Source organism: Colletotrichum higginsianum, chromosome 6 (genome assembly GCF_001672515.1).
Source record: "Colletotrichum higginsianum IMI 349063 chromosome 6, whole genome shotgun sequence".
In the NCBI taxonomy this organism is placed as follows: Eukaryota; Fungi; Ascomycota; class Sordariomycetes; order Glomerellales; family Glomerellaceae; genus Colletotrichum; species Colletotrichum higginsianum.
Window position 1 is genome coordinate 1,761,620 of NC_030959.1, and position 17,902 is coordinate 1,779,521.

A 17,902-nucleotide genomic window follows, 5' to 3' on the forward strand; every position below is an offset into this window, starting at 1 on the left:
TGTGTGTGTGTGTTTGTGTTGAGGTGAGGTGAGAAAGTGTGAGACGAGTTACAGTGGACGGTGTCAAATGTAGACCAGGTCGAATCCGAGCCCCGAAAGCCTTAACTTCCTACACAAAACGAGTGTGGATGAGTGAGCCTGCGAGTGACAAACTAGAGAATTGCAACAAGAAAAATATCGGAGTGAGCTGCGATCAAAGCGTGGAAATCGGGCTTGTTATGTTTTTAAACCATCGAGACGTCCATGTTGGTGGTGGCTGTTAGGGAGGATGAGTCGAAGTGGGAACGGGCCGGCTACCGTGCCCACCTTTTGACCAAATGCGTCGAGTGGAGCCTGTCGCGAGTCGCATCTGCGAGTCTCGCAGGCCTCGCTTCGAGTAAAAGATGAAGGGGAAGGCGTCATTGTGGACCCGTTGCGGATACATTTAGCCTCCCTCACTCTCCCGTCGTCCGGTCCTCCGGAATCGGCGCTGTGGATACGTGCATGCGGGACGGAGCGGGCCCGGTCAGTTCCAAGTGCCGGAGGATGCCGGGCGGTAAGGGGATCTCACCAAGTAGCTGACAGGTTACGTCAAGCCAGGTAAAACAAATGACCATTTCAACTGAAATGCTACCGAAGATATTCCTAGTTACGTTTCCAATATACAGTCTCATCGCACCTTGCATAGGTAACCCAGAAATTCACGCCCTCCGTAATCCGTTCGTCTCACTAATGAAACTGGTCCTCCGTTACGCCCTTTCCCATGGCAGCGGTACTGCTGATACCGCCCGTGACCATCTTCTGCAGCTCGTCGACGTACGTCGCACCGCTCCACTTCTGATGCTTGACTACATCGACGCCCGAGTCCATCTCGGGCTCCTGCACGAGCTCGCCGTACGCCCGCATACCCTGTTGGCTGTACGCCTTGGCAAACTTGTCGCTGATGAGCGCCGTCGTGTGCAGGCCAGCGAGCGTAATGAACTGCCAGCAGTAGCCGAGCGACGCGAGGCGGCGGATGTACGTTTCCTGCTCGGCACGAGGCATCGCCGTCTTCCAGTTGAACGAGGGCGAGAGGTTGTAAGCGAGCCTACACGGAAGAGGAATCACATGTTAGTATCCGGTTGCCTGAAAGCTTTGGCTTGTTCTCGTTGCAACTTACTTCTGCTCGGGCCACACGGCGTGGACGCCCTTGGCAAACTCCTGGGCCTGCTTGAAGTCTGGCAGCTTGCTCTCCATCCAAATGGCATCGCAGTAAGGTGCGTAGGCGATGGCACGGTTGATAGCGCAATCGCAGCCGCCCTTGAGGCGGTAGTAGCCCTCGCGCGTGCGCGGGGAGTCCCAGTCGAAGTGAACGTCGGCACCGAGGATTCCCTTCGCAAGGGCGCGGGCCTCGACGTTGCTCTTGCCTTTGGCAGCCGAGAGGTACTTCTGGACCAAGCCGTCCTTGTTGGGCTGGGGGCTGGCCTTGATGGCATCGACGACGGCCTCGTCGAAGCGCTTGAGATTGGCCTGCTTGAGCCAGTTGTCCTCAATGGCCTGGAGCTGCTCGCCGTTCTTGCCGGCCAGCTCGGCGGCGATCATAAGGTCATTCAGGGGCTGGAGGCTGGGGTTGGTGGAACCGAGGATGAAGGCGTGGTCGCGGGGGTCAATGTTCGTGCTGAGGAGGGTGGCAGCCTCGGCGTCGGTGCGGGCGACAGCGATGAGGTTGGAGCCCATGATGTCGGCCTGGGCGCGGATGGCGACGAGGCGATTGATGTGCTCCTGGATCGGCACGAGGACCTTGCCGGCCATGTGGCCACACTTCTTGGTGCCGGGGGCCTGGTCTTCGATGTGGATGCCGGCGGCGCCCTTCTCAATGAAGAGCTTGGTGAGCTTCATGACGGCGGTCAGACCGCCGTGGCCGGTATCGGCGTCGGCGATGATGGGTCTGAGGTAGTCGACATTGGCGAGCTTGGCGCGGGCCTCCTTCGGGACGCTCAGGCGCTCTTGTCGCTGCTTCCGGTCGTGAAAGAGCTGGGCCATGAACAGATGGGCGACCTTGTTAGGGACGGTCGTCTGCGAGGGCTGGTCAGCAACAAAGGGGGGAGCCGAGGAGACACGGACGAATGGCTCACGTAGGGGTAATCTGCCAGATCCGGGCCAGGTTCATCCGAGGCGGAGGCGGTCGAGGATGACTGCCAGCCAGAGACGTAGACGGTGTCGAGGTACTTGGCCATCTGGGTGACCATTGTGGGCTCCAGACAGCCGTAAGTGTAGCTGGCGTCCCTGTTCTTGAAGCGCTTCTCGAGAATGTCGAACAGCTTCTTGGACTGGGCGTTGCTCGGGTACTCAATCTTGAGGTGGCCTCTCTTGGAAACGATCTGCTCGGCAGTGAAGGGCCGCTTGGTGTTTCTCCATCGCGGCTCGCTCCACCACTGCTTCACTTGGTCGACCTCCTTCTGGAAGAGGTCGTCCTCGACACTGGGATCCACAGCGGGGTTGACCATGTTGTTGGCAGCCATGATGGGTGATGTGGGCGGCTTGTATCTGCCGGGAAGATGACGCTATTCCGAAGGGACGCGGAGAAAAGAGGTTTGCTCGGGAAGATGCCTCGAGACGATGTTGTAGCAATCGAAGAATGGGAGCGGAGGTGCGACAAACACCTAGAGACTTGGCAGGCCAGTGACAAGACTTGTAGTGTAGGATAGCACCAGACTAATGATGCTATTCAGAGCTCAATTGATGGCAGACGGAGAGATGAAGGATGGATATGGGAAGGAGGGGTTTCGGAGGGGAAGATGGAAGGGAGGGGGGAAAGTCAATCTCGCAAGAGTCACAAGCAAAAAAAAAAAAGGTAGGAAACCCAAGAACATGCGGCAGACATAAATAACAATAAAGGAAGTCGGAGCAAGCACTAGCAGGACAAGGCATGAGGGCCGCCGGCAGTGTTCGGCCAAAAGGCGTTCCTGGACCAATCGTCTTACACCTGTTTCGAGACAAGTACCTTTGACCTTGGGCGCTGGCCAGCTATTGAACAGTGTGTAGTGTGAGAGACTCTTCCGGTTGCTCGCTCATCTGTGCCTGGTCGGCGTGTCGAGGCCATGACCGTGGGTAAAGGGTAAAACAAGAAACCTCGGAAGCAGTTGAGGTAGGTACAGTGTACCTTTTTTTGTCTCGTCCGTTGCTAGTACACTACTGTGTACACAATAGTCCATGGTCGTCTCCTGGTGTGGGGGGGAGACGGAATGCCTACGGAATGGATGCCCGGGGTCGTGGTCAGTCCTCGAAAGTGACGTGAGGTTGGCCGGTCTTGGTCGTCGTCGTCGTCGTGTCAGTGTCAGTCTGGATTCGGCTCAAAGGGGGAGACAGAACAGGCTAGGGGGCGAAACCGCATGTGGCTGGCTTCTTTCCCCATTGCCGTCATTGGCCAAGTTGCCGAAGCTCCTTGCATCTTGCCCCGCCGTGCCCCGCCATGCTGCCGTGACCGTGACCCTCTTTCTCTCTTTCTCTCCATCCCCCCATCTCTCTCTTCCCGCTGTGCCCTGCGGTCGGCCGGTGTTAGTGTCTGTCCCCTGTGCAGTGCAGCCGGCCGGGCCATGGGAGATAGTCTGCGGACTGCCAAACTACATACATGCCATCCGCACGCTGTCGACTCTGACGTCTGCCGATGCCGACCTTCTGCAACGCCGCCTCGGCGACACGCCTGATGCTCGAGGGATTGCAGGCTTGCAGCATGCATTTACCTAACGTCCTGGTTTGTTTGCAACACAGGATCATCAGTCCCAGGCAGTCACGCATACTTTCTTGGGCCGCACCTGGCTGGAATAAAGCCTTGTCTTGCCTGATACCGCCCGAGCGAGAGCTTCTCCCCGTCCCGGTATACTGGTACCTGAGCTACCTAACGAAGAAGAGGGGGGGGGGGAGGGGACAACCTTTGCTTTGCGGGGTAGTAGCGCCCTCGAGCGAGCATGTGAAGACTCGTTGTGCCCGAGTCGAGTCGATTCGAGTCGGGGGACGGAGAGGCTGATGAGTGATGGATGACGCTCCTGGTGCGTGTCACACATTCCGCCCTCAGCTACCTCTTTCCTTCTCCTCCTCCCTCCCCAGAAAGGTACCTCGGCCCTCACTGGCATCGCACCGAATATTCCGCCCGAACCCAGCCGCCCACGCGACCATGATTTCCCGGAATCACCCTACCATAAAACCGCGCCATGCTCCGAATGTCCTCCTGTCAGTCACATGCCTTGCCTCAGCCACCCACCCACACCCACCTTGGTCCTCGTCCTCCTTCCATACCTCGACTGAGCACCAAGATGACACGGAACTTGCCCGATCGACACGTGCCGCACCGCCTCTTTGTTCCCCTCGGCCCATCCCCGTTTCCCCAACTTTTCACATTACAATTTCTCCAAGGCTGATTGATTCATCGCATTGGGTGCATGTCTGTCTTGGTCTGGCTTCGCAGCCACTCTAACCTCTTTTGAACATTCTTAACAGACAGCCGTGCCTTCACACAATCAATCAAGCTCAAGTACCATGCATACAACAACATTCAACTTCGGTCCCTTGCCAACTCCTTTCCCAACCTCCAATACCCGACATGCCGCGGCAACAACGCACAAAAAGAATACGACACTTGGTCTGAGGCAAAGCAACCCGTATGCTCACAAACATCCCACTTGGATGAGCATTGGTTGGTACTGGACGACCGCGCTCAAAGCGTCCACTTTGCACCTCCACCAACCATTACGACCTCTATCCACACCGACACGCACTCAGGAAAGCTCGGCCAGATGCTTCTCGTTGTTCTGCTCGATCGCATCGTGGAAGGTATTGTACGGCGTGAGTGTACCCAGAGCACGCCGCATGTGCGCGTTGACGATTTGCAGGCCGTAGACGTAGCTGGCATTCACCCATCCGAATCTGGTCTCCCGTCAGTACCGCTGATCACGCCAAATACATCGCCTCACCCGACAACTTACCCTTCCTTGGCCACGCCCTTGAAGTCGAGGCCCTGATTGCCGTACTCGGCATCGACTCTGTGGGGGTCAATCGGGCGCGTCACGTCGTACTTCTCCACCACTACCCCGTTGAAGTCGACAAACGCCTTGGTGATCATGAACAGCCATTTGTACGCCAGACGCTCGGCCTCGTCGGTGAAGCTGTACCGTACCAGTCCCGTCCACGCGAGCATCTGCTGCGGCGCCCAGCCGTAAGGGTAGTCCCATTGACGGTTGGGCCTCTCCAGACCCACCACGCCGCGAGATTCTTCTGTGCCCGACAAGAGACCGCCGACGGCCTCGAACTTGGGCAGGGCCTTTTGCACCATCGTCGCTGCTTGCTTGGGCGACGCCACACCCGCCCACAAGGCCCAAAAGGTTGTGCAGCTTTCGTACGTACACTGCTCCTTCTCGACCGTGTTGTAGTCGAAGTACATGCCCTCTTCCTCGTTCCAGAGGTACTTGTCAATGGCCAGCTTTCTGCGCTTTGCCCGGCGGTCCCAGATGGCAGACGTCACCACCTCGCCGGCCTTGAGCGGTCCGACAGCAAACTCGGCCGGGATCACCAGCTTGTCGTTGAACACGTTGCGGATCGTGCGCGCAATGTCTGTCTCGTACTTGAACAGGAGCGAGTTCAGGTCGATGGTGGCCAGATTGGCGCAGACCTTTTCGAGCCGGTATGATGTGTCGTGGCCTGACTCGCGCACGGCTCGGTCGTGCAAAAAGTACTCATCCAACTCGGGCTCCTTGATCTTACCACTGTTGTAGGCCTGCACAAACTCCTGCCAGCTTATGCCATGCTTCTCTGCGTAGGGCTCGAGAACGTGGACAAAGTGGCCCGCCTCGGTTTCGGGTGGGACTCCCAGCCCTTCCGGCCGGTATCTCGAGAGGCCCGTCACAGGGTCCAGGCGAGGTTCGGCGACCCAGACGCTGTGGTACTCCTTGATGGCAGCGAGCATGGATGTTCGGAGGAACTCCTTGGCGTCAGGCTCATGCTTGATCTTTTCGTAGACGCGGAGGGCCATGTCCGTGAGGAACGGCGGCTGAGAACGGCACAGATAATAGGAGCGGGTAGCGTTCAGGATCTTGCCATAGTGTCGAATGCAGAAGCAGAAGTTCTGCACCATGGACTTGGCGAGATGGACCTTGTCATTAACAAGTAGTCCCAGAGACTCCATGTAGCTGTCCCAGCCGTACAATTCGTTGAAACGGCCCCCGGGCACGACAAAGGGGAGGCCCCTCAGTGTTTCCTCGCCCGTCTTGGGGTCCTTGATCTTCTCCATCTCGACGGCGAGGAGGCCCGGCTTGGCATTCATGTCGCGAACCAGCTCGGGAGTGATAACCTCGGGGAGCTTCTGGACGTCCAAGCGAATCTCCGGCCTGTCCTTGGCAACCTTGGTGTAGAACTCTAGCTGCTCGGGGGCCCCGGCCGGAACGTAAATGCGAGGGCGAGGATCGTCGGTCCAGTCCTTGGGGTCCTTGGCCGCAATCTCGACGGACGAGGCATCGATTCTTCTCGTCAATCCTTCCCAGAAGTGGTCACGAATAAGTCTCGACAATCGGTTGACGGGGTTCTCGTTCAACCGACCCTCGTCAAGGATGATCTGCTTGCGGCCGTATTCCTTGGCCAGCGAGAGCTCCTGCAACAGGTTGGAGAGCATGTAGGTGCCTCGGACGTCGAAACGGTTGTGGCCCGCGGACGCGGCGGTCCTCAAAGACCACACCTGCACAAAAACCATGTCAACTCAGATTTCAATGCAATGTTGGAGCGGGAAGACGGGCCAACGTGCATGTACATACCTTGGGGCCATTGTCCTCAATGGTAATCTGCATGTTCCCGTCGGTATCCTCCTGGGCCTGCAAGCTCTTGAGCGTCTCGTCTACCTGGATGAGGAACTTTCGGTTGTGAGGGATCGTGGATTCGTCTGAATAAAATCATGGTCAGCAATTCGGCCATTACACAGCAAACCATTCATGTTCGGGGGGCCGAACTGACCGTGACTGCCTCGACGGAAGGGTTCGCGAAGCCCCATGCGCTCAAACTGCTGGAATAAGCTGTTCTGGAGTCGAGTTAGCTCATCCTTGCTCAAGGTGCGATGTGCGGTGACAGGCGGTCAGGGATGGGAGGTCGACAGCGTAATCATACCTGCGAGTAGGTCCGGGTTCGAGGGCCAGCGCGGTTGACGTGGCGCTCTTCCGAGGTGTAGTAGGTTTTGGCATCGTCGAAAACACCGGCGCCGTGGTCCTCGCTGGAGCCACGGGGACGGCGTTGGCTCGTCGGGGATGTCATGGTCGAACAGCCTCGGCGGGGTCGGGGAGGGCGATTGTTTGGTGACAAATACGGGATGGGATGCTGCGATTGAGAATTGACTCTGGCGGGACGAGCGAGGATGGTCGATATAGGTGCGAGTAGATGCGATGACTGCTGGTCTGATCAAAGCCGAATTGGAAAGGGTGTCGAAAACAGAATAAGGCAAAGAGAAAGTCGTGCTGCGTCTGAGTCGTGGCGGCGTCGTTGGCTCGGTGAGCAATGGGGGGAAATTTGTTGTGTGAGAATTGAGTGTCACGAGGCCCCGGATTGTATGGGAGAGACAAGGGCGGCGGCGTGGGATGGATAGTGGCCGATGCGCTGCGGTCTCACCGTCTCTCAGCTCAGCAATGCGGCAAGAGGGGCCAGGGTTGACAAGTAATAGGCTGATACTTCAGGTAGGTAGGTAGGATGGGGTAGCAGCTCAAGCAAGCACGCAAGGTACAGAGCTAAGTTTGGGGGTAAGGGGGGTTCGTGCAGGCCGTGCTGTAATAGGTGACAGTAAGAGAAAGAGGAGAGAGGGGAGTTGGACGTTTGCAGAGGAGACGTTGGCCCTTCTACCCGCTTGTCGTTGGAGCAGCAAAGATACCTAGGTAGCTACCAAGATAATGCCAGGCTCTTCCGTCGTCGTCACATGGAAAACTCAGAGATCCCCAACGAAGGTATTCACCACTTTTAATTCCAAGAATTTGGGCCTCTCGCTCTCCATGAGGTTCCAATGACGATATCGCTGCCAGCGGTCTCCCCCACGCCCGGTGGGGATCCATGCACCAGTAACACCACCAAACACCACATCACCTCGCCTCAGCTCCGGCTCCTGCAGGGCGCCAACGGCATCGCACTGGTGTACCAGCTAAGCTCTCAGCTGGGTGCAGCTGGTGCCCAGGTACCGACCAATCAGCCGCATCCGTCCCACTCCTGACCTCAGCCACCAATCACAGCATTCATTGCCGACGTATGTGGTGGGCCCGATCTTACTGCTGTGTCACCCCCCGATCTGGTCCAGCGGCAATTTCCTACCAAGACATCCAAGGCTCCAGACCCTTCGTCGAATCGCTACTGGCATCGCAGAAGCTTGTCGACGCTCGTTGCAACCGAGTCGAACGGAACTGGGCCTCACGTAACATCCTTTGGATACCCAGGTAGTGGGTACGACGACTTGGTTGCCCGGTGAGATGAGTCTCCGTTGACGTGTCGCCAACTCGGGTCTTTCCTTCTACACCGACCAAACTCTCGGCAACGGCTTTACCTGCAACTCCTCTTTGTTTTTTCCGGTCTCACCCGTCATAGCTTTGCCGGTGTACGAGACCGCAATTTCCGTTCATCAACTCTAGGAGCTGTCCCCGTCGCACTTACATGGACAGTTGCGATATTCTGGTAATTGCACCCGGGTCACATGGGCGGCGGGGTTTCTTCTCCAGGACGCAGGCGCCTGGTTGGTCTATACTACCAACAATCTCTTAAAATCAAGCCCTCGTTCATTGTAGCATTGAAATGGATACATCTGGTCGTTCAGGAATCAGCCGACTTGGCCGGTGTCTGCGATGCCATCTAACCAACCGAACTTTCCCACTGAACAGAGCATTCATGGAAGCATAAGTCCAGTGACTGACTATTCAATATAGATTCCCAACTAGCAAGACTTACCCCGCACCCTAGGATCATTCCATCTGTGGAGTGTGGATGGTTCTCACTGACGGTTCCAACCCCTAGTAGAAGCCCGAAGTGTTGGCTTTGGCGCAAGTTTGACTGATGTTGATGAGGTAGCCAACTCTCGTAGTGCCATTGAGAGAGAGACATTATCAGCGTTCTTTCATAACCGCTGTACGAGAGTGTGTTGATCGAACATCGTCTCCCATGGCCAGGCTAGTGCAATTGTCCGTATAAGGATACTACCAGTGGCCATAGGGAGCAGGTGTTCGTTGTCAAGCATCGTCGGGATGTGAAGGGCAACTGCCGTTGACCGAGGCGTTTCGTGATCTACATTGTTCGCTTGGCTTACGAGTGTAAAGGGTGTCTCACGTCAGGAGGCGGCGAATCTTGTAGACAAACACTGCCTCCGGCCGATGAATGTATGGGAAGGCCGAGACAACGAACGACCCAACAATTACTTTCCAGTCGCGTTCGCCGGTTTCTGGTTCAACTCTTGAGATTGGTCTCCTCCGGGTCCTGAGTCTCGCCTCTCGCATCGACCCAGGACCCATCCCAGGATACGCAACAAATTGTGACAGAAGACTGCCGCCTGAAGGTTTCTCTATTTACCTTGATAGGTCTACATGATACCAAATTTGGCCTTCGGGTTATTACCGGGGTAAAATAGACTCAGACAGTAACTAGGGTTGCCTATCTGCTCCCTGTCCACTTCGTATTACGTTGTTAGTCGTGTTAAGCAATAGTCCTCGCACCTGGCCTCGGACGAAGAAACAAGTCTGGACTCTCTCGCATTAGGATGCTCAAGTTTGGTCTCGCCTGAGACTCAAAATAGTGGCTTTGCAGCAATATTCATTATGTCTGAGATGCCGCTTTGACTCCTTCACGAGTTGCTTCGCAGTCAAGTGACTTGGGGGGATTGTTCTGAAGAGCCGCTCATAGCTTGCGCCAAACCCTGGGCTCTTCTGGCCGTAACATCTTCCCGCTCGTTGTTTCCATAAGATAAATTCCAACATGTTACTCAAGTTGGATCTCGACTCATGCTTTCACACCAAAGAACCCTGAATTCTAGCCCGGTTGTGGGACTATCGATCCTCGACACAGCTACTGATGCTCAAAACACTCGAGCCCCTACTGTTGTCGCACATAACGGTATCGATACTTATGTCAGGACAAGCCGCAGCCCTCTATCCACTTCAACTTCGTCAAGTTCGGCCTCGCAGATACTAGAACCCTTTGGTCTCAAATTACAGGACGAAGGGTGAGACTTTCCCCTGGCCACCTCCTAGATTGAGATACGAACTTTCTCAGTCCGAGTGCCTCATGTCCAGGGCACACCAACCAAGTGGCTGGAACCTTCAATAAATACGCGTGGATATAACAACCTCAGTACCCAAAAAACTTATGAACGTCTTCTTTATCGGGTGCAATAAAAGTAGCCTCTCAGTGGTCTCATCTTAGGATGTCTTGATGAGAGTATAGGGCGTCTTCCGCTTCATCACATATTGTCCTAGCGTAAACATCGACATCTCCGCAGGTAGTGTGAGATACTACCTTCAGGTTGTTGAACAGCGTCTTGGCCGAAGTTTTGAGCGAAGCCATTGTTAGATTGGAGACGTTGGGGTCGGGAGCATGTTTCACCAGTCCTCATGGCTTTGCTTATAGTGCTGCAATGAACAGCCGGCGTTGAAAGCTTCATCTGAGTATGTAGTTGAATAGATCGGCCGTACTCAATAAATGCAATGGCTTTTCCAATTAGACTTGCAAAACTGTCGCAAGACATGGGGAGTCATACATAAGCATTGATTTTGGACTGGTTTGAAACGAACCCAGTCCAGCAAGTGCCCGCCGCCTCATCCACTCCAGAGACCGATGAATCGGTCAAGTCGCTCTCAATGATAATGTTTTCAAATTTAACTCGTTGGAGCCGAGAATGACGCCTTGTGCGAGAATCAACTTGTGTCTGAGAGCCGGCTGGAGTCAGGGGGATCATGACCACGCCTGAGGGGCAGCAGGCATTGGGAAGTGAAGACTGGCTTTCAGAACCTTACGATAGAGACGAATCAATGCCATTCGAATCTAATGTTTCTCCCAATATCAGTCTTTAGTACTTCAAATGTAAAACCTCGAAGCATATGGATGAGTATCAGTCTAGACCATGCGGCAGTTCCTGTTGTTACCTATGTCAGAACTCATCTCTTGGCCAAGACTTCATCGGATCCTTTCACGATCCCGACAGGTCACGCGAATGCCCAATGAGTCTGACTAGATATGCTGCCATAATCATTCAATTCAGTATCAATGCGGTTCTTGATGTTAAGATATCTAATTCTTAGTCACTGTGAATGTATCATCGCTGATCATCAATATTGCACATGCGCGTTTCGTTAACGAGAAAGGTCTTGCCTGAGCCTGCAATGTTATTGTAGGTTTCGCCGGTTCATGTCACATATTCAAGTCAAAGCTGTATTTGCAGTCTTGATAACTTGTCCTGAGGGTTGTCGTCCATGGGTCGGCCTCAGCCCGTAAACAAGCCAAATGTTTCCACAACACTCCCTCCGAAAGGCCGAGTACCTCGAGCTGAGCTCCAATCACTCGAGAATCGATGGGCCCTCGTCAACACACAAGACTGGACAATGGCTGCCCAAACAAGCCGCAAGCCGATGGATGATTTGACTCTGCCATCCGAAGGGTGTCATGGACAAAACCAAGTGAGTATTTCCCACCAAAATTGGTCTAGGCCGGCCCTTCTGTAAGCAAAATTTACACCGTATTCAAAGTCTTCCCTAAACGCGCATGCCTCCTTCCAAAAGCTGCGGCTTGGATTCCAAGCAAAATGCGTGATGAAAGATTTTGTAAATGCCAAGCGCATCGCACTCATGCCTAGAGGTCAACGTCTTACTTACGATGTTCAGAGTTTGCTCTGGGTCATGCTGCTGGGTCCGCAATATCCGGTTTCGAATTCCAGGCATTAAAAGGCTGGGTCTACCCTCTCTCCAGCCCATGGGAAACCCGAAATTAATTAGTATGGCACAACCGTAGTCAAAGCTTGTTACACCGGTGTCCCCTCCGGCGGAAAGATGTGTCTATATGAGTTCATGTCTAACGTTCACCCGACTCGGAAAGACGGGTGTGTCTAATAACAACGATTCAGCGCCCGGTTTACGACAAGGTAGGGCTAAGCGCCATCATATTTGTTGACCCGTTGAGTGGCAGTGATGTTATTTAAGAAGGACTTTCCAGCGAGACGCAACTGCGCTTGCAACTACTTCTGCACTCAGAGATCAGCATCGTTTTGAGAACGGCAACTCGAGTTGTCTCCATAGCCAACCAGCCTAAACTACGTCACTGCACCCCGTTGTCTCCAGAGACAACTGGGACCAACTACGTCAGTTCAAGAGAAGATCTTTCACGTAACAGTCCAACATAACGTCATATTGATACCATTATTACATGCAAGCAGATCTCTTGAGTCGTAACTCACTGTTTCCAAGTGGATCTGCTCATGTAGATGCGTGGGGTTATCTTCAACCTTAAATTGTGCGTTCTGGGTTGCACCCACCTGCACAGATCACCGACGTGTCAACCGCAAAGGATCTGACTAAGGGTTAGGAACCGAGTGGTCCTTGCAAAGAGTCGACAGAACTTGCCCAGTCTTACCAAATCGTCTTTATCCTCGGAAGAACCATGACGCAGGCTCTGGGCAGTTTGGTGTTCTGCCACAGGCTGCAGGGATATTGTCAGCCACCGACTCAGGTCCAGTATTTGGTCAGCTGTCCCGTATCCGATGAAAGCTTCCACGACACGCTTTCCGAAGTTCTCGAAGCCCCTCCATCAGGTTCTCGAGCCGTGCCAAAACCGGGTATCCCCCGTTCCGCCAACTTCCCCATCTGTGACGAGCTTCTTGTCACAGTGGGTAAAAACATCATTATGGTGTGATGTTGGTGCAGTCGGTTGCTTCCATAGTTTTCACTGCGAGTCTTTCGCGCACTCCGTCGCTCGAACGACCCCGTCTGAAATTGAGACCGTGTAGTAAAGCTATGATAGAAAGACGTGGCTTATTGCATCTTGAGTCGAGGGGTGAGTTAATGTACCACCGGCTGCTAGTTCCCACAATCTGTACAGAGCGCACAAAGGCATATCCCATCTTCCGTCAAGGTTCGACTGACTGGATAATTTCTGATTAGTCGCAATCACCATGGGTCAGCTCTGTAGAGTGAATATTGCAAGGGTAATTATGGTATAGCATTCTGCTGACTCTGCCTAATGTCTTACAACTGTTTCCTAGTAGAACGAACTAGATCGGCATATGGAATGAGAGGCGTGACCAGAAACCAACGGAAAATCAACGGCTTTACTAGGTTTGGGAGAAAAGTCTAAGAATTTGCAATACATAAAATCTTGATGGCATTGAGCGTGCATCCAAAGTTCTGGGGTGCCATGTCACCCGCACCTAAGAAGCAGCAGGCTTTCTAGCTGTCACACACACACGCACACACACTCTCTGTCTCCGTGGCGCAGCAGAATCTGCCTGGTTTGAGGAAACTCTGAGCTCCCACCATAGCAATGTAACCTAGTTTCGGGTTTTGAAAAAGATGCTTTCCGGGGTTTGATCCTGGATGACACATGACGATGTTTGACACGCACACACACGCACCAATCCGTGTTTGACTACACACCACAACTTGGATTTAACCTTTTGGCAGCTGCACGCAATCCCGCTCCGGTTTCCACGAAATCTGTTCCGGCTGGCAAACATTGGACAACGGATCCCGTCCAGAAGCTCGAAGGTTCCACGGGGGCCTCGCCTCTCGCAGCAGGTGCTCCGGTAAAGGCGAAGAGCAAAAAAAGATGAGAAAGGGAGAACAACGCGCCCCCACATCACGGCCAGGAGGGACGACTGCGAGCCAAGTATGACATGCATGCCCGAAAGAGGCAATGCGATCGCAGACGCCCGGCCCGGTCGTTATGTTACACTGGAAGTCGTTATCTACGCAGCCAATTTTCTGTGTGCTGTAACTTTCTTGGAGGGGCTGAGATGCTCAGAGAGTTCCATTGTAATACGAGGCAACGACATGGCTTCCCATATTAATGACATTCGACGATGAAAAGTCTTGGCATTGCCGTGAGGAAAAGGGCGACTTGAACGGACAGGCGACTGATTTGATTAACTCGAAAGCTTGTTCGATGAAGCGACCAGGAGCAGGGCTCATTGAAACCGAGGGACCCTACACGTGTAAGGCTCGGTGCGGTCAATGCCCGATACCGATTCTACCTGAACCGCAATTTTAGGTTCGCAGAGGGTGTCACGTACCGGCAAGTCACTCTCGAGATGTGTCATGAGGACCAACGTGAATACCTACCATGACCCTACCTGCCACCCTGCATACGTCAGTCAGGATACGGCTACCTCTGTTGTTACACGTGGAAGCACGGGTGAGCAACGGCCGGACACACCATCTCAGTCAACACCACACCGCAGAATCGAGACCCTGTGGGGGTCGATCCCGGGAATCTTGCCGCCCGGTCCGCACGCAGCCACCGACGAAATCGTGGACAGCGAGAGACTTGCGATTCTTCCTGCTGCCAATTTTGGGCAGGATTTCCGGATGACGTGAAACAAAACTCGTCCGGTCAGATGTCACGACGATGGCATTTTGGATTCGGGGCATTTCACGATTGGGGTAATTCCTTCCAGAGTCTAAAGCCGAAAACAGGAGAGGACGCCTCTTGCGCAACCCAGTTCAACCCCCCCCCCCCCCCAAATCCACCCCGAGCAGAGCAAAGCCCTTCTCAGCCTTTGTCAGCAATACGTATCTGAAACATCACTTGCCGCGCTTCTAGAAGCTTGCCATATTGGGACGCCCCAAGAAGCGAGTCAGCCCTTGAGGAGCGCGACTCGGGATTGCTTCGGCCATCGCCTGACGGGCCCGCCCCTGTCGGACGCTCTCTGTCGGACGGGGGCGCGGTTGCTGATCCAGACGAAAGCCCAGCATCCGTACAGGTAGTCCGTTTCTTGTCGCGTAATAAACGGCTGGGAAGGGTCCTACATAGTTTCCACCAGGCATTAGTAATTTACGCGGTATAAACCAGCCCACGCCAACGGAATGAGCTGCTGGGCGCTTGACAGTGGGACCCATTTAGAGCTCGCTGCTTGACTCGAGAGAGACGCCCAATACGCCGCAACTTATGTCAATGATTGCCGGGTTGCCATCTCTCACCATCATTTAGCGGGGCCTCCTCTTGCTCAGGGGGTTCTAACCAGGGTCGATTCTAGCCACTATCAGTCTTGGGAGAAGACACCGTCCACGTCCGGCAGGCAAACTTGCAGCCATGTGGAATCATGGATCTAGAACAGCGGGGGAGCTGCGTGTACTGTATCCGTACATTCCCTCAAAGTATCGAATACGATGCACGATACCCGCCGCCAAGTGGACCGACCGGTGAATATTGCACAGATCGAAATGGACGAAAGGAAATGCTAAACTAGGACCGATTGGTACAATGAATCGCAACACACTCTTGACAGTTTGCTAGGCATTGCCGTCCTCATAGTTTAGACTTCCAGACGGTCTCGGCAATGGCGACAACCCGCTCCCGGAGGCCTTCAGACACAGAGAGGGCAAGAAAGGTCCGAATGCTTTTGTGAGGGGGCGAGGGGGGGGGAGTGCCGTTGACCTGACTCCCGCGACAGCCGCCACACGCGGAAAAACCACGGTGGTGACAAAGCCTTACAAATATAAACCATCCGAACTATCGAGATCTGTGCCTGTGTCATCATCAGCCTTCAGCACTCAGCAACCTGCAAGTCACTCATCCAGGGGCGCACAGTTGCACACACTCACCCACAGATTTCAACCACATGCTCCGACAGCACCCCCCCCCTTCCCCCACACACTGAACAGTTCTATGTTCACCCCTCGTCCACACACATGTCCCCGATCCGGGTTGCCGCCAAGAAAATTATCCGTAGTGGGGGTATGTGGGTGGCATTGCATCAGGGACCCAGATGCTCATCCACTGCGACCCGGACCCGAGTTGCACCAACCGGTTCGGAGGAGCTCGGGTTTTGCCAAGACCAACTTTGCATACGGCGTGGTCTTTCGCGATTTCCAACTAACGGCAAAAATACTCGCCTGGCGGCGAAGGCCCTGAAAAGCAAAGCTGTGAGTAATGTGGAATCACGAGAGCGTCCTAACCTTTCAGCTCGGCGGGGCCTGGCAGCATTTTGAGTTTTGCATCCCTGGTCATAACTTACAAGTAAGCGCTTGTACTACACTACTTTGCATCTCAAAACCTTGTCCTCATCAGGCTTCCCCCCCTTGCTGCTTGTCGGCCCCTGCACGGCCTATCGCCAGTACTTCGCTAGGCCCTGGTCGGGAATGAGGAAGGGTCCTTGAGAAGGTTTGCGCTATTGATGCCCTCCAACTAACCCATCCTGGACTGAGAGACGTGATCACCATGATCACCTGCCGCCTGCAGAGTTTGGTCGTACTTGTAGCGGTCAACAAGGCTGAGCTGAAACGCCAATGATGAACGTTGGATGCTTCGACCGATATTCAGAGTTTGCCATGGTGATATAAGAGACCCTCTAGAGCCAGTATGCTCGACCACGGTCGACCACGGCAACCCGGGCTGGCCAGATTCCTCTGGGGCCCGAATTCCGGCTATCGGGGACGGAAGCGCCGTCGGTTGGTGGAATCGCAGAACGGCGAGCGGCCGGGCCCCCATAGCTGACTTCGGTAGAAAGGAGCTGGAACCTGGGACACGGTTTGGACCGTCTGTGTTTGAGCTCCACGGAGATACCAGGGCGGGATCGGCAATGCTGATCGTCCTGATTCCATTTATCCCAAGCATGTCCCACTACGTAAGCAATCCCCTTGGTTTTCTTTCGGCTCTGTCGTATTCTCAGCGAGTCCCACGGATCGCGCTCCAGAGTTTGGCCTAAAACTTGGAAGTTGACAGCTCTTGACCAATGTCCGTATAAAGTTTGCGTGGAGATGCCTGGTGCTTGCTTGCTTTCCAAAGGAAGTAATTGTCATCCATGGATGATTCCATCGGCGACCGCATCGCTACTACCAGCCAGGCAAGACAGGCTGCGCAGTGAATGCCATCTTACGCAAGAGAGCCGAGGATTACTGAGAAGCTTTGGACGGAGAGTGGTGCAGCCGGGCCTGTTGATACTCCAACATGTCACGAAGCTTGAGCCATCAGGGAGCTTGCGATGTGGGAGCCCCTGCTTCGTACACACTTACACCCCGGGTCCTTTCGTCACAACCCCCAGCCCGGAGTGGATCGTGGGGCACCGGCGAGATCTTGAGGGAGAAAACACGTACGTGAACCTTTTTCAAGACGAAGGATGTTGGCTCTCAGACGCCTTGAAATCTGCCTACCAAATCCATTGAATCTTGATTCCTGACCTAGGACGAGACTCACACGAGCCAGTGCGAAGACAACAAAGCGCGGCGCTTGCGCCAAGACTGGTAAAGTAGGTTGCAAACACACAACTTTTAATCATGACTTTCCGTATCGCCGCTGGTGACTTCAGCCTGCAGCAAGTGTAAAGAACGGACCAGTCTGTGCGAGAGGGTTATGTATGTGGGCGGCGGTAGATTTGGCCGATCCTCAGATGTGTTACGTATACGGATACGCGGTAAGCAGTTACCGCGCGGACTGAAGTGAGAGTAAGGTTTTCCAGCTCCCATGGCAGCTGGTGCGGTACGTACGTGTCTCTATCTGTTCACCGGGCCGACTTCCGGAAATCGGAGATGGAGTCGGAGGCCGGGACTAGTCTGTTCCGATTTTGAACACGTGACTGGACAGAAGGGACTCTGACGCACTGGCGGCATGTTCCGCTCAATGTTCCGCGTCTGCCGGCTGCCGACGCCATTGCAGCTGGGCAATACACCGGCAGAGCTCCATTTTCGTCAGATTTTTCCTCCGAACCCACGGCCAAAGGAACGATTCGCGATTTGGCTACCATAGC

General features: G+C 54.4%; 3 protein-coding genes across 3 annotated transcripts; 1 reads left to right on the forward strand and 2 right to left on the reverse strand.

The window, feature by feature from the left end:
* Nucleotides 1–708: 708 nt before the first annotated feature.
* On the reverse strand, nt 709–2,480 carry CH63R_08943 (Isocitrate lyase; the record flags this gene model as incomplete). Its single annotated transcript, XM_018303917.1, has 3 exons — nt 709–1,066; nt 1,139–2,043; nt 2,094–2,480. 3 exons carry the CDS (start codon nt 2,478–2,480, stop codon nt 709–711), a joined length of 1,650 nt encoding a protein of 549 aa, XP_018155940.1.
* Nucleotides 2,481–4,733: 2,253 nt separating this feature from the next.
* CH63R_08944 (Trehalase) lies at nt 4,734–7,248 on the reverse strand (the record flags this gene model as incomplete). Its single annotated transcript, XM_018303918.1, has 5 exons — nt 4,734–4,881; nt 4,941–6,682; nt 6,759–6,883; nt 6,928–7,018; nt 7,105–7,248. 5 exons carry the CDS (start codon nt 7,246–7,248, stop codon nt 4,734–4,736), a joined length of 2,250 nt encoding a protein of 749 aa, XP_018155941.1.
* A 6,759-nt stretch (nt 7,249–14,007) lies between these two features.
* On the forward strand, nt 14,008–14,534 carry CH63R_08945 (uncharacterized protein; the record flags this gene model as incomplete). Its single annotated transcript, XM_018303919.1, has 2 exons — nt 14,008–14,152; nt 14,209–14,534. The coding sequence occupies 2 exons, from the start codon at nt 14,008–14,010 to the stop codon at nt 14,532–14,534; spliced, it is 471 nt and encodes a 156-aa protein (XP_018155942.1).
* Between the last annotated feature and the right edge of the window lie 3,368 nt (nt 14,535–17,902).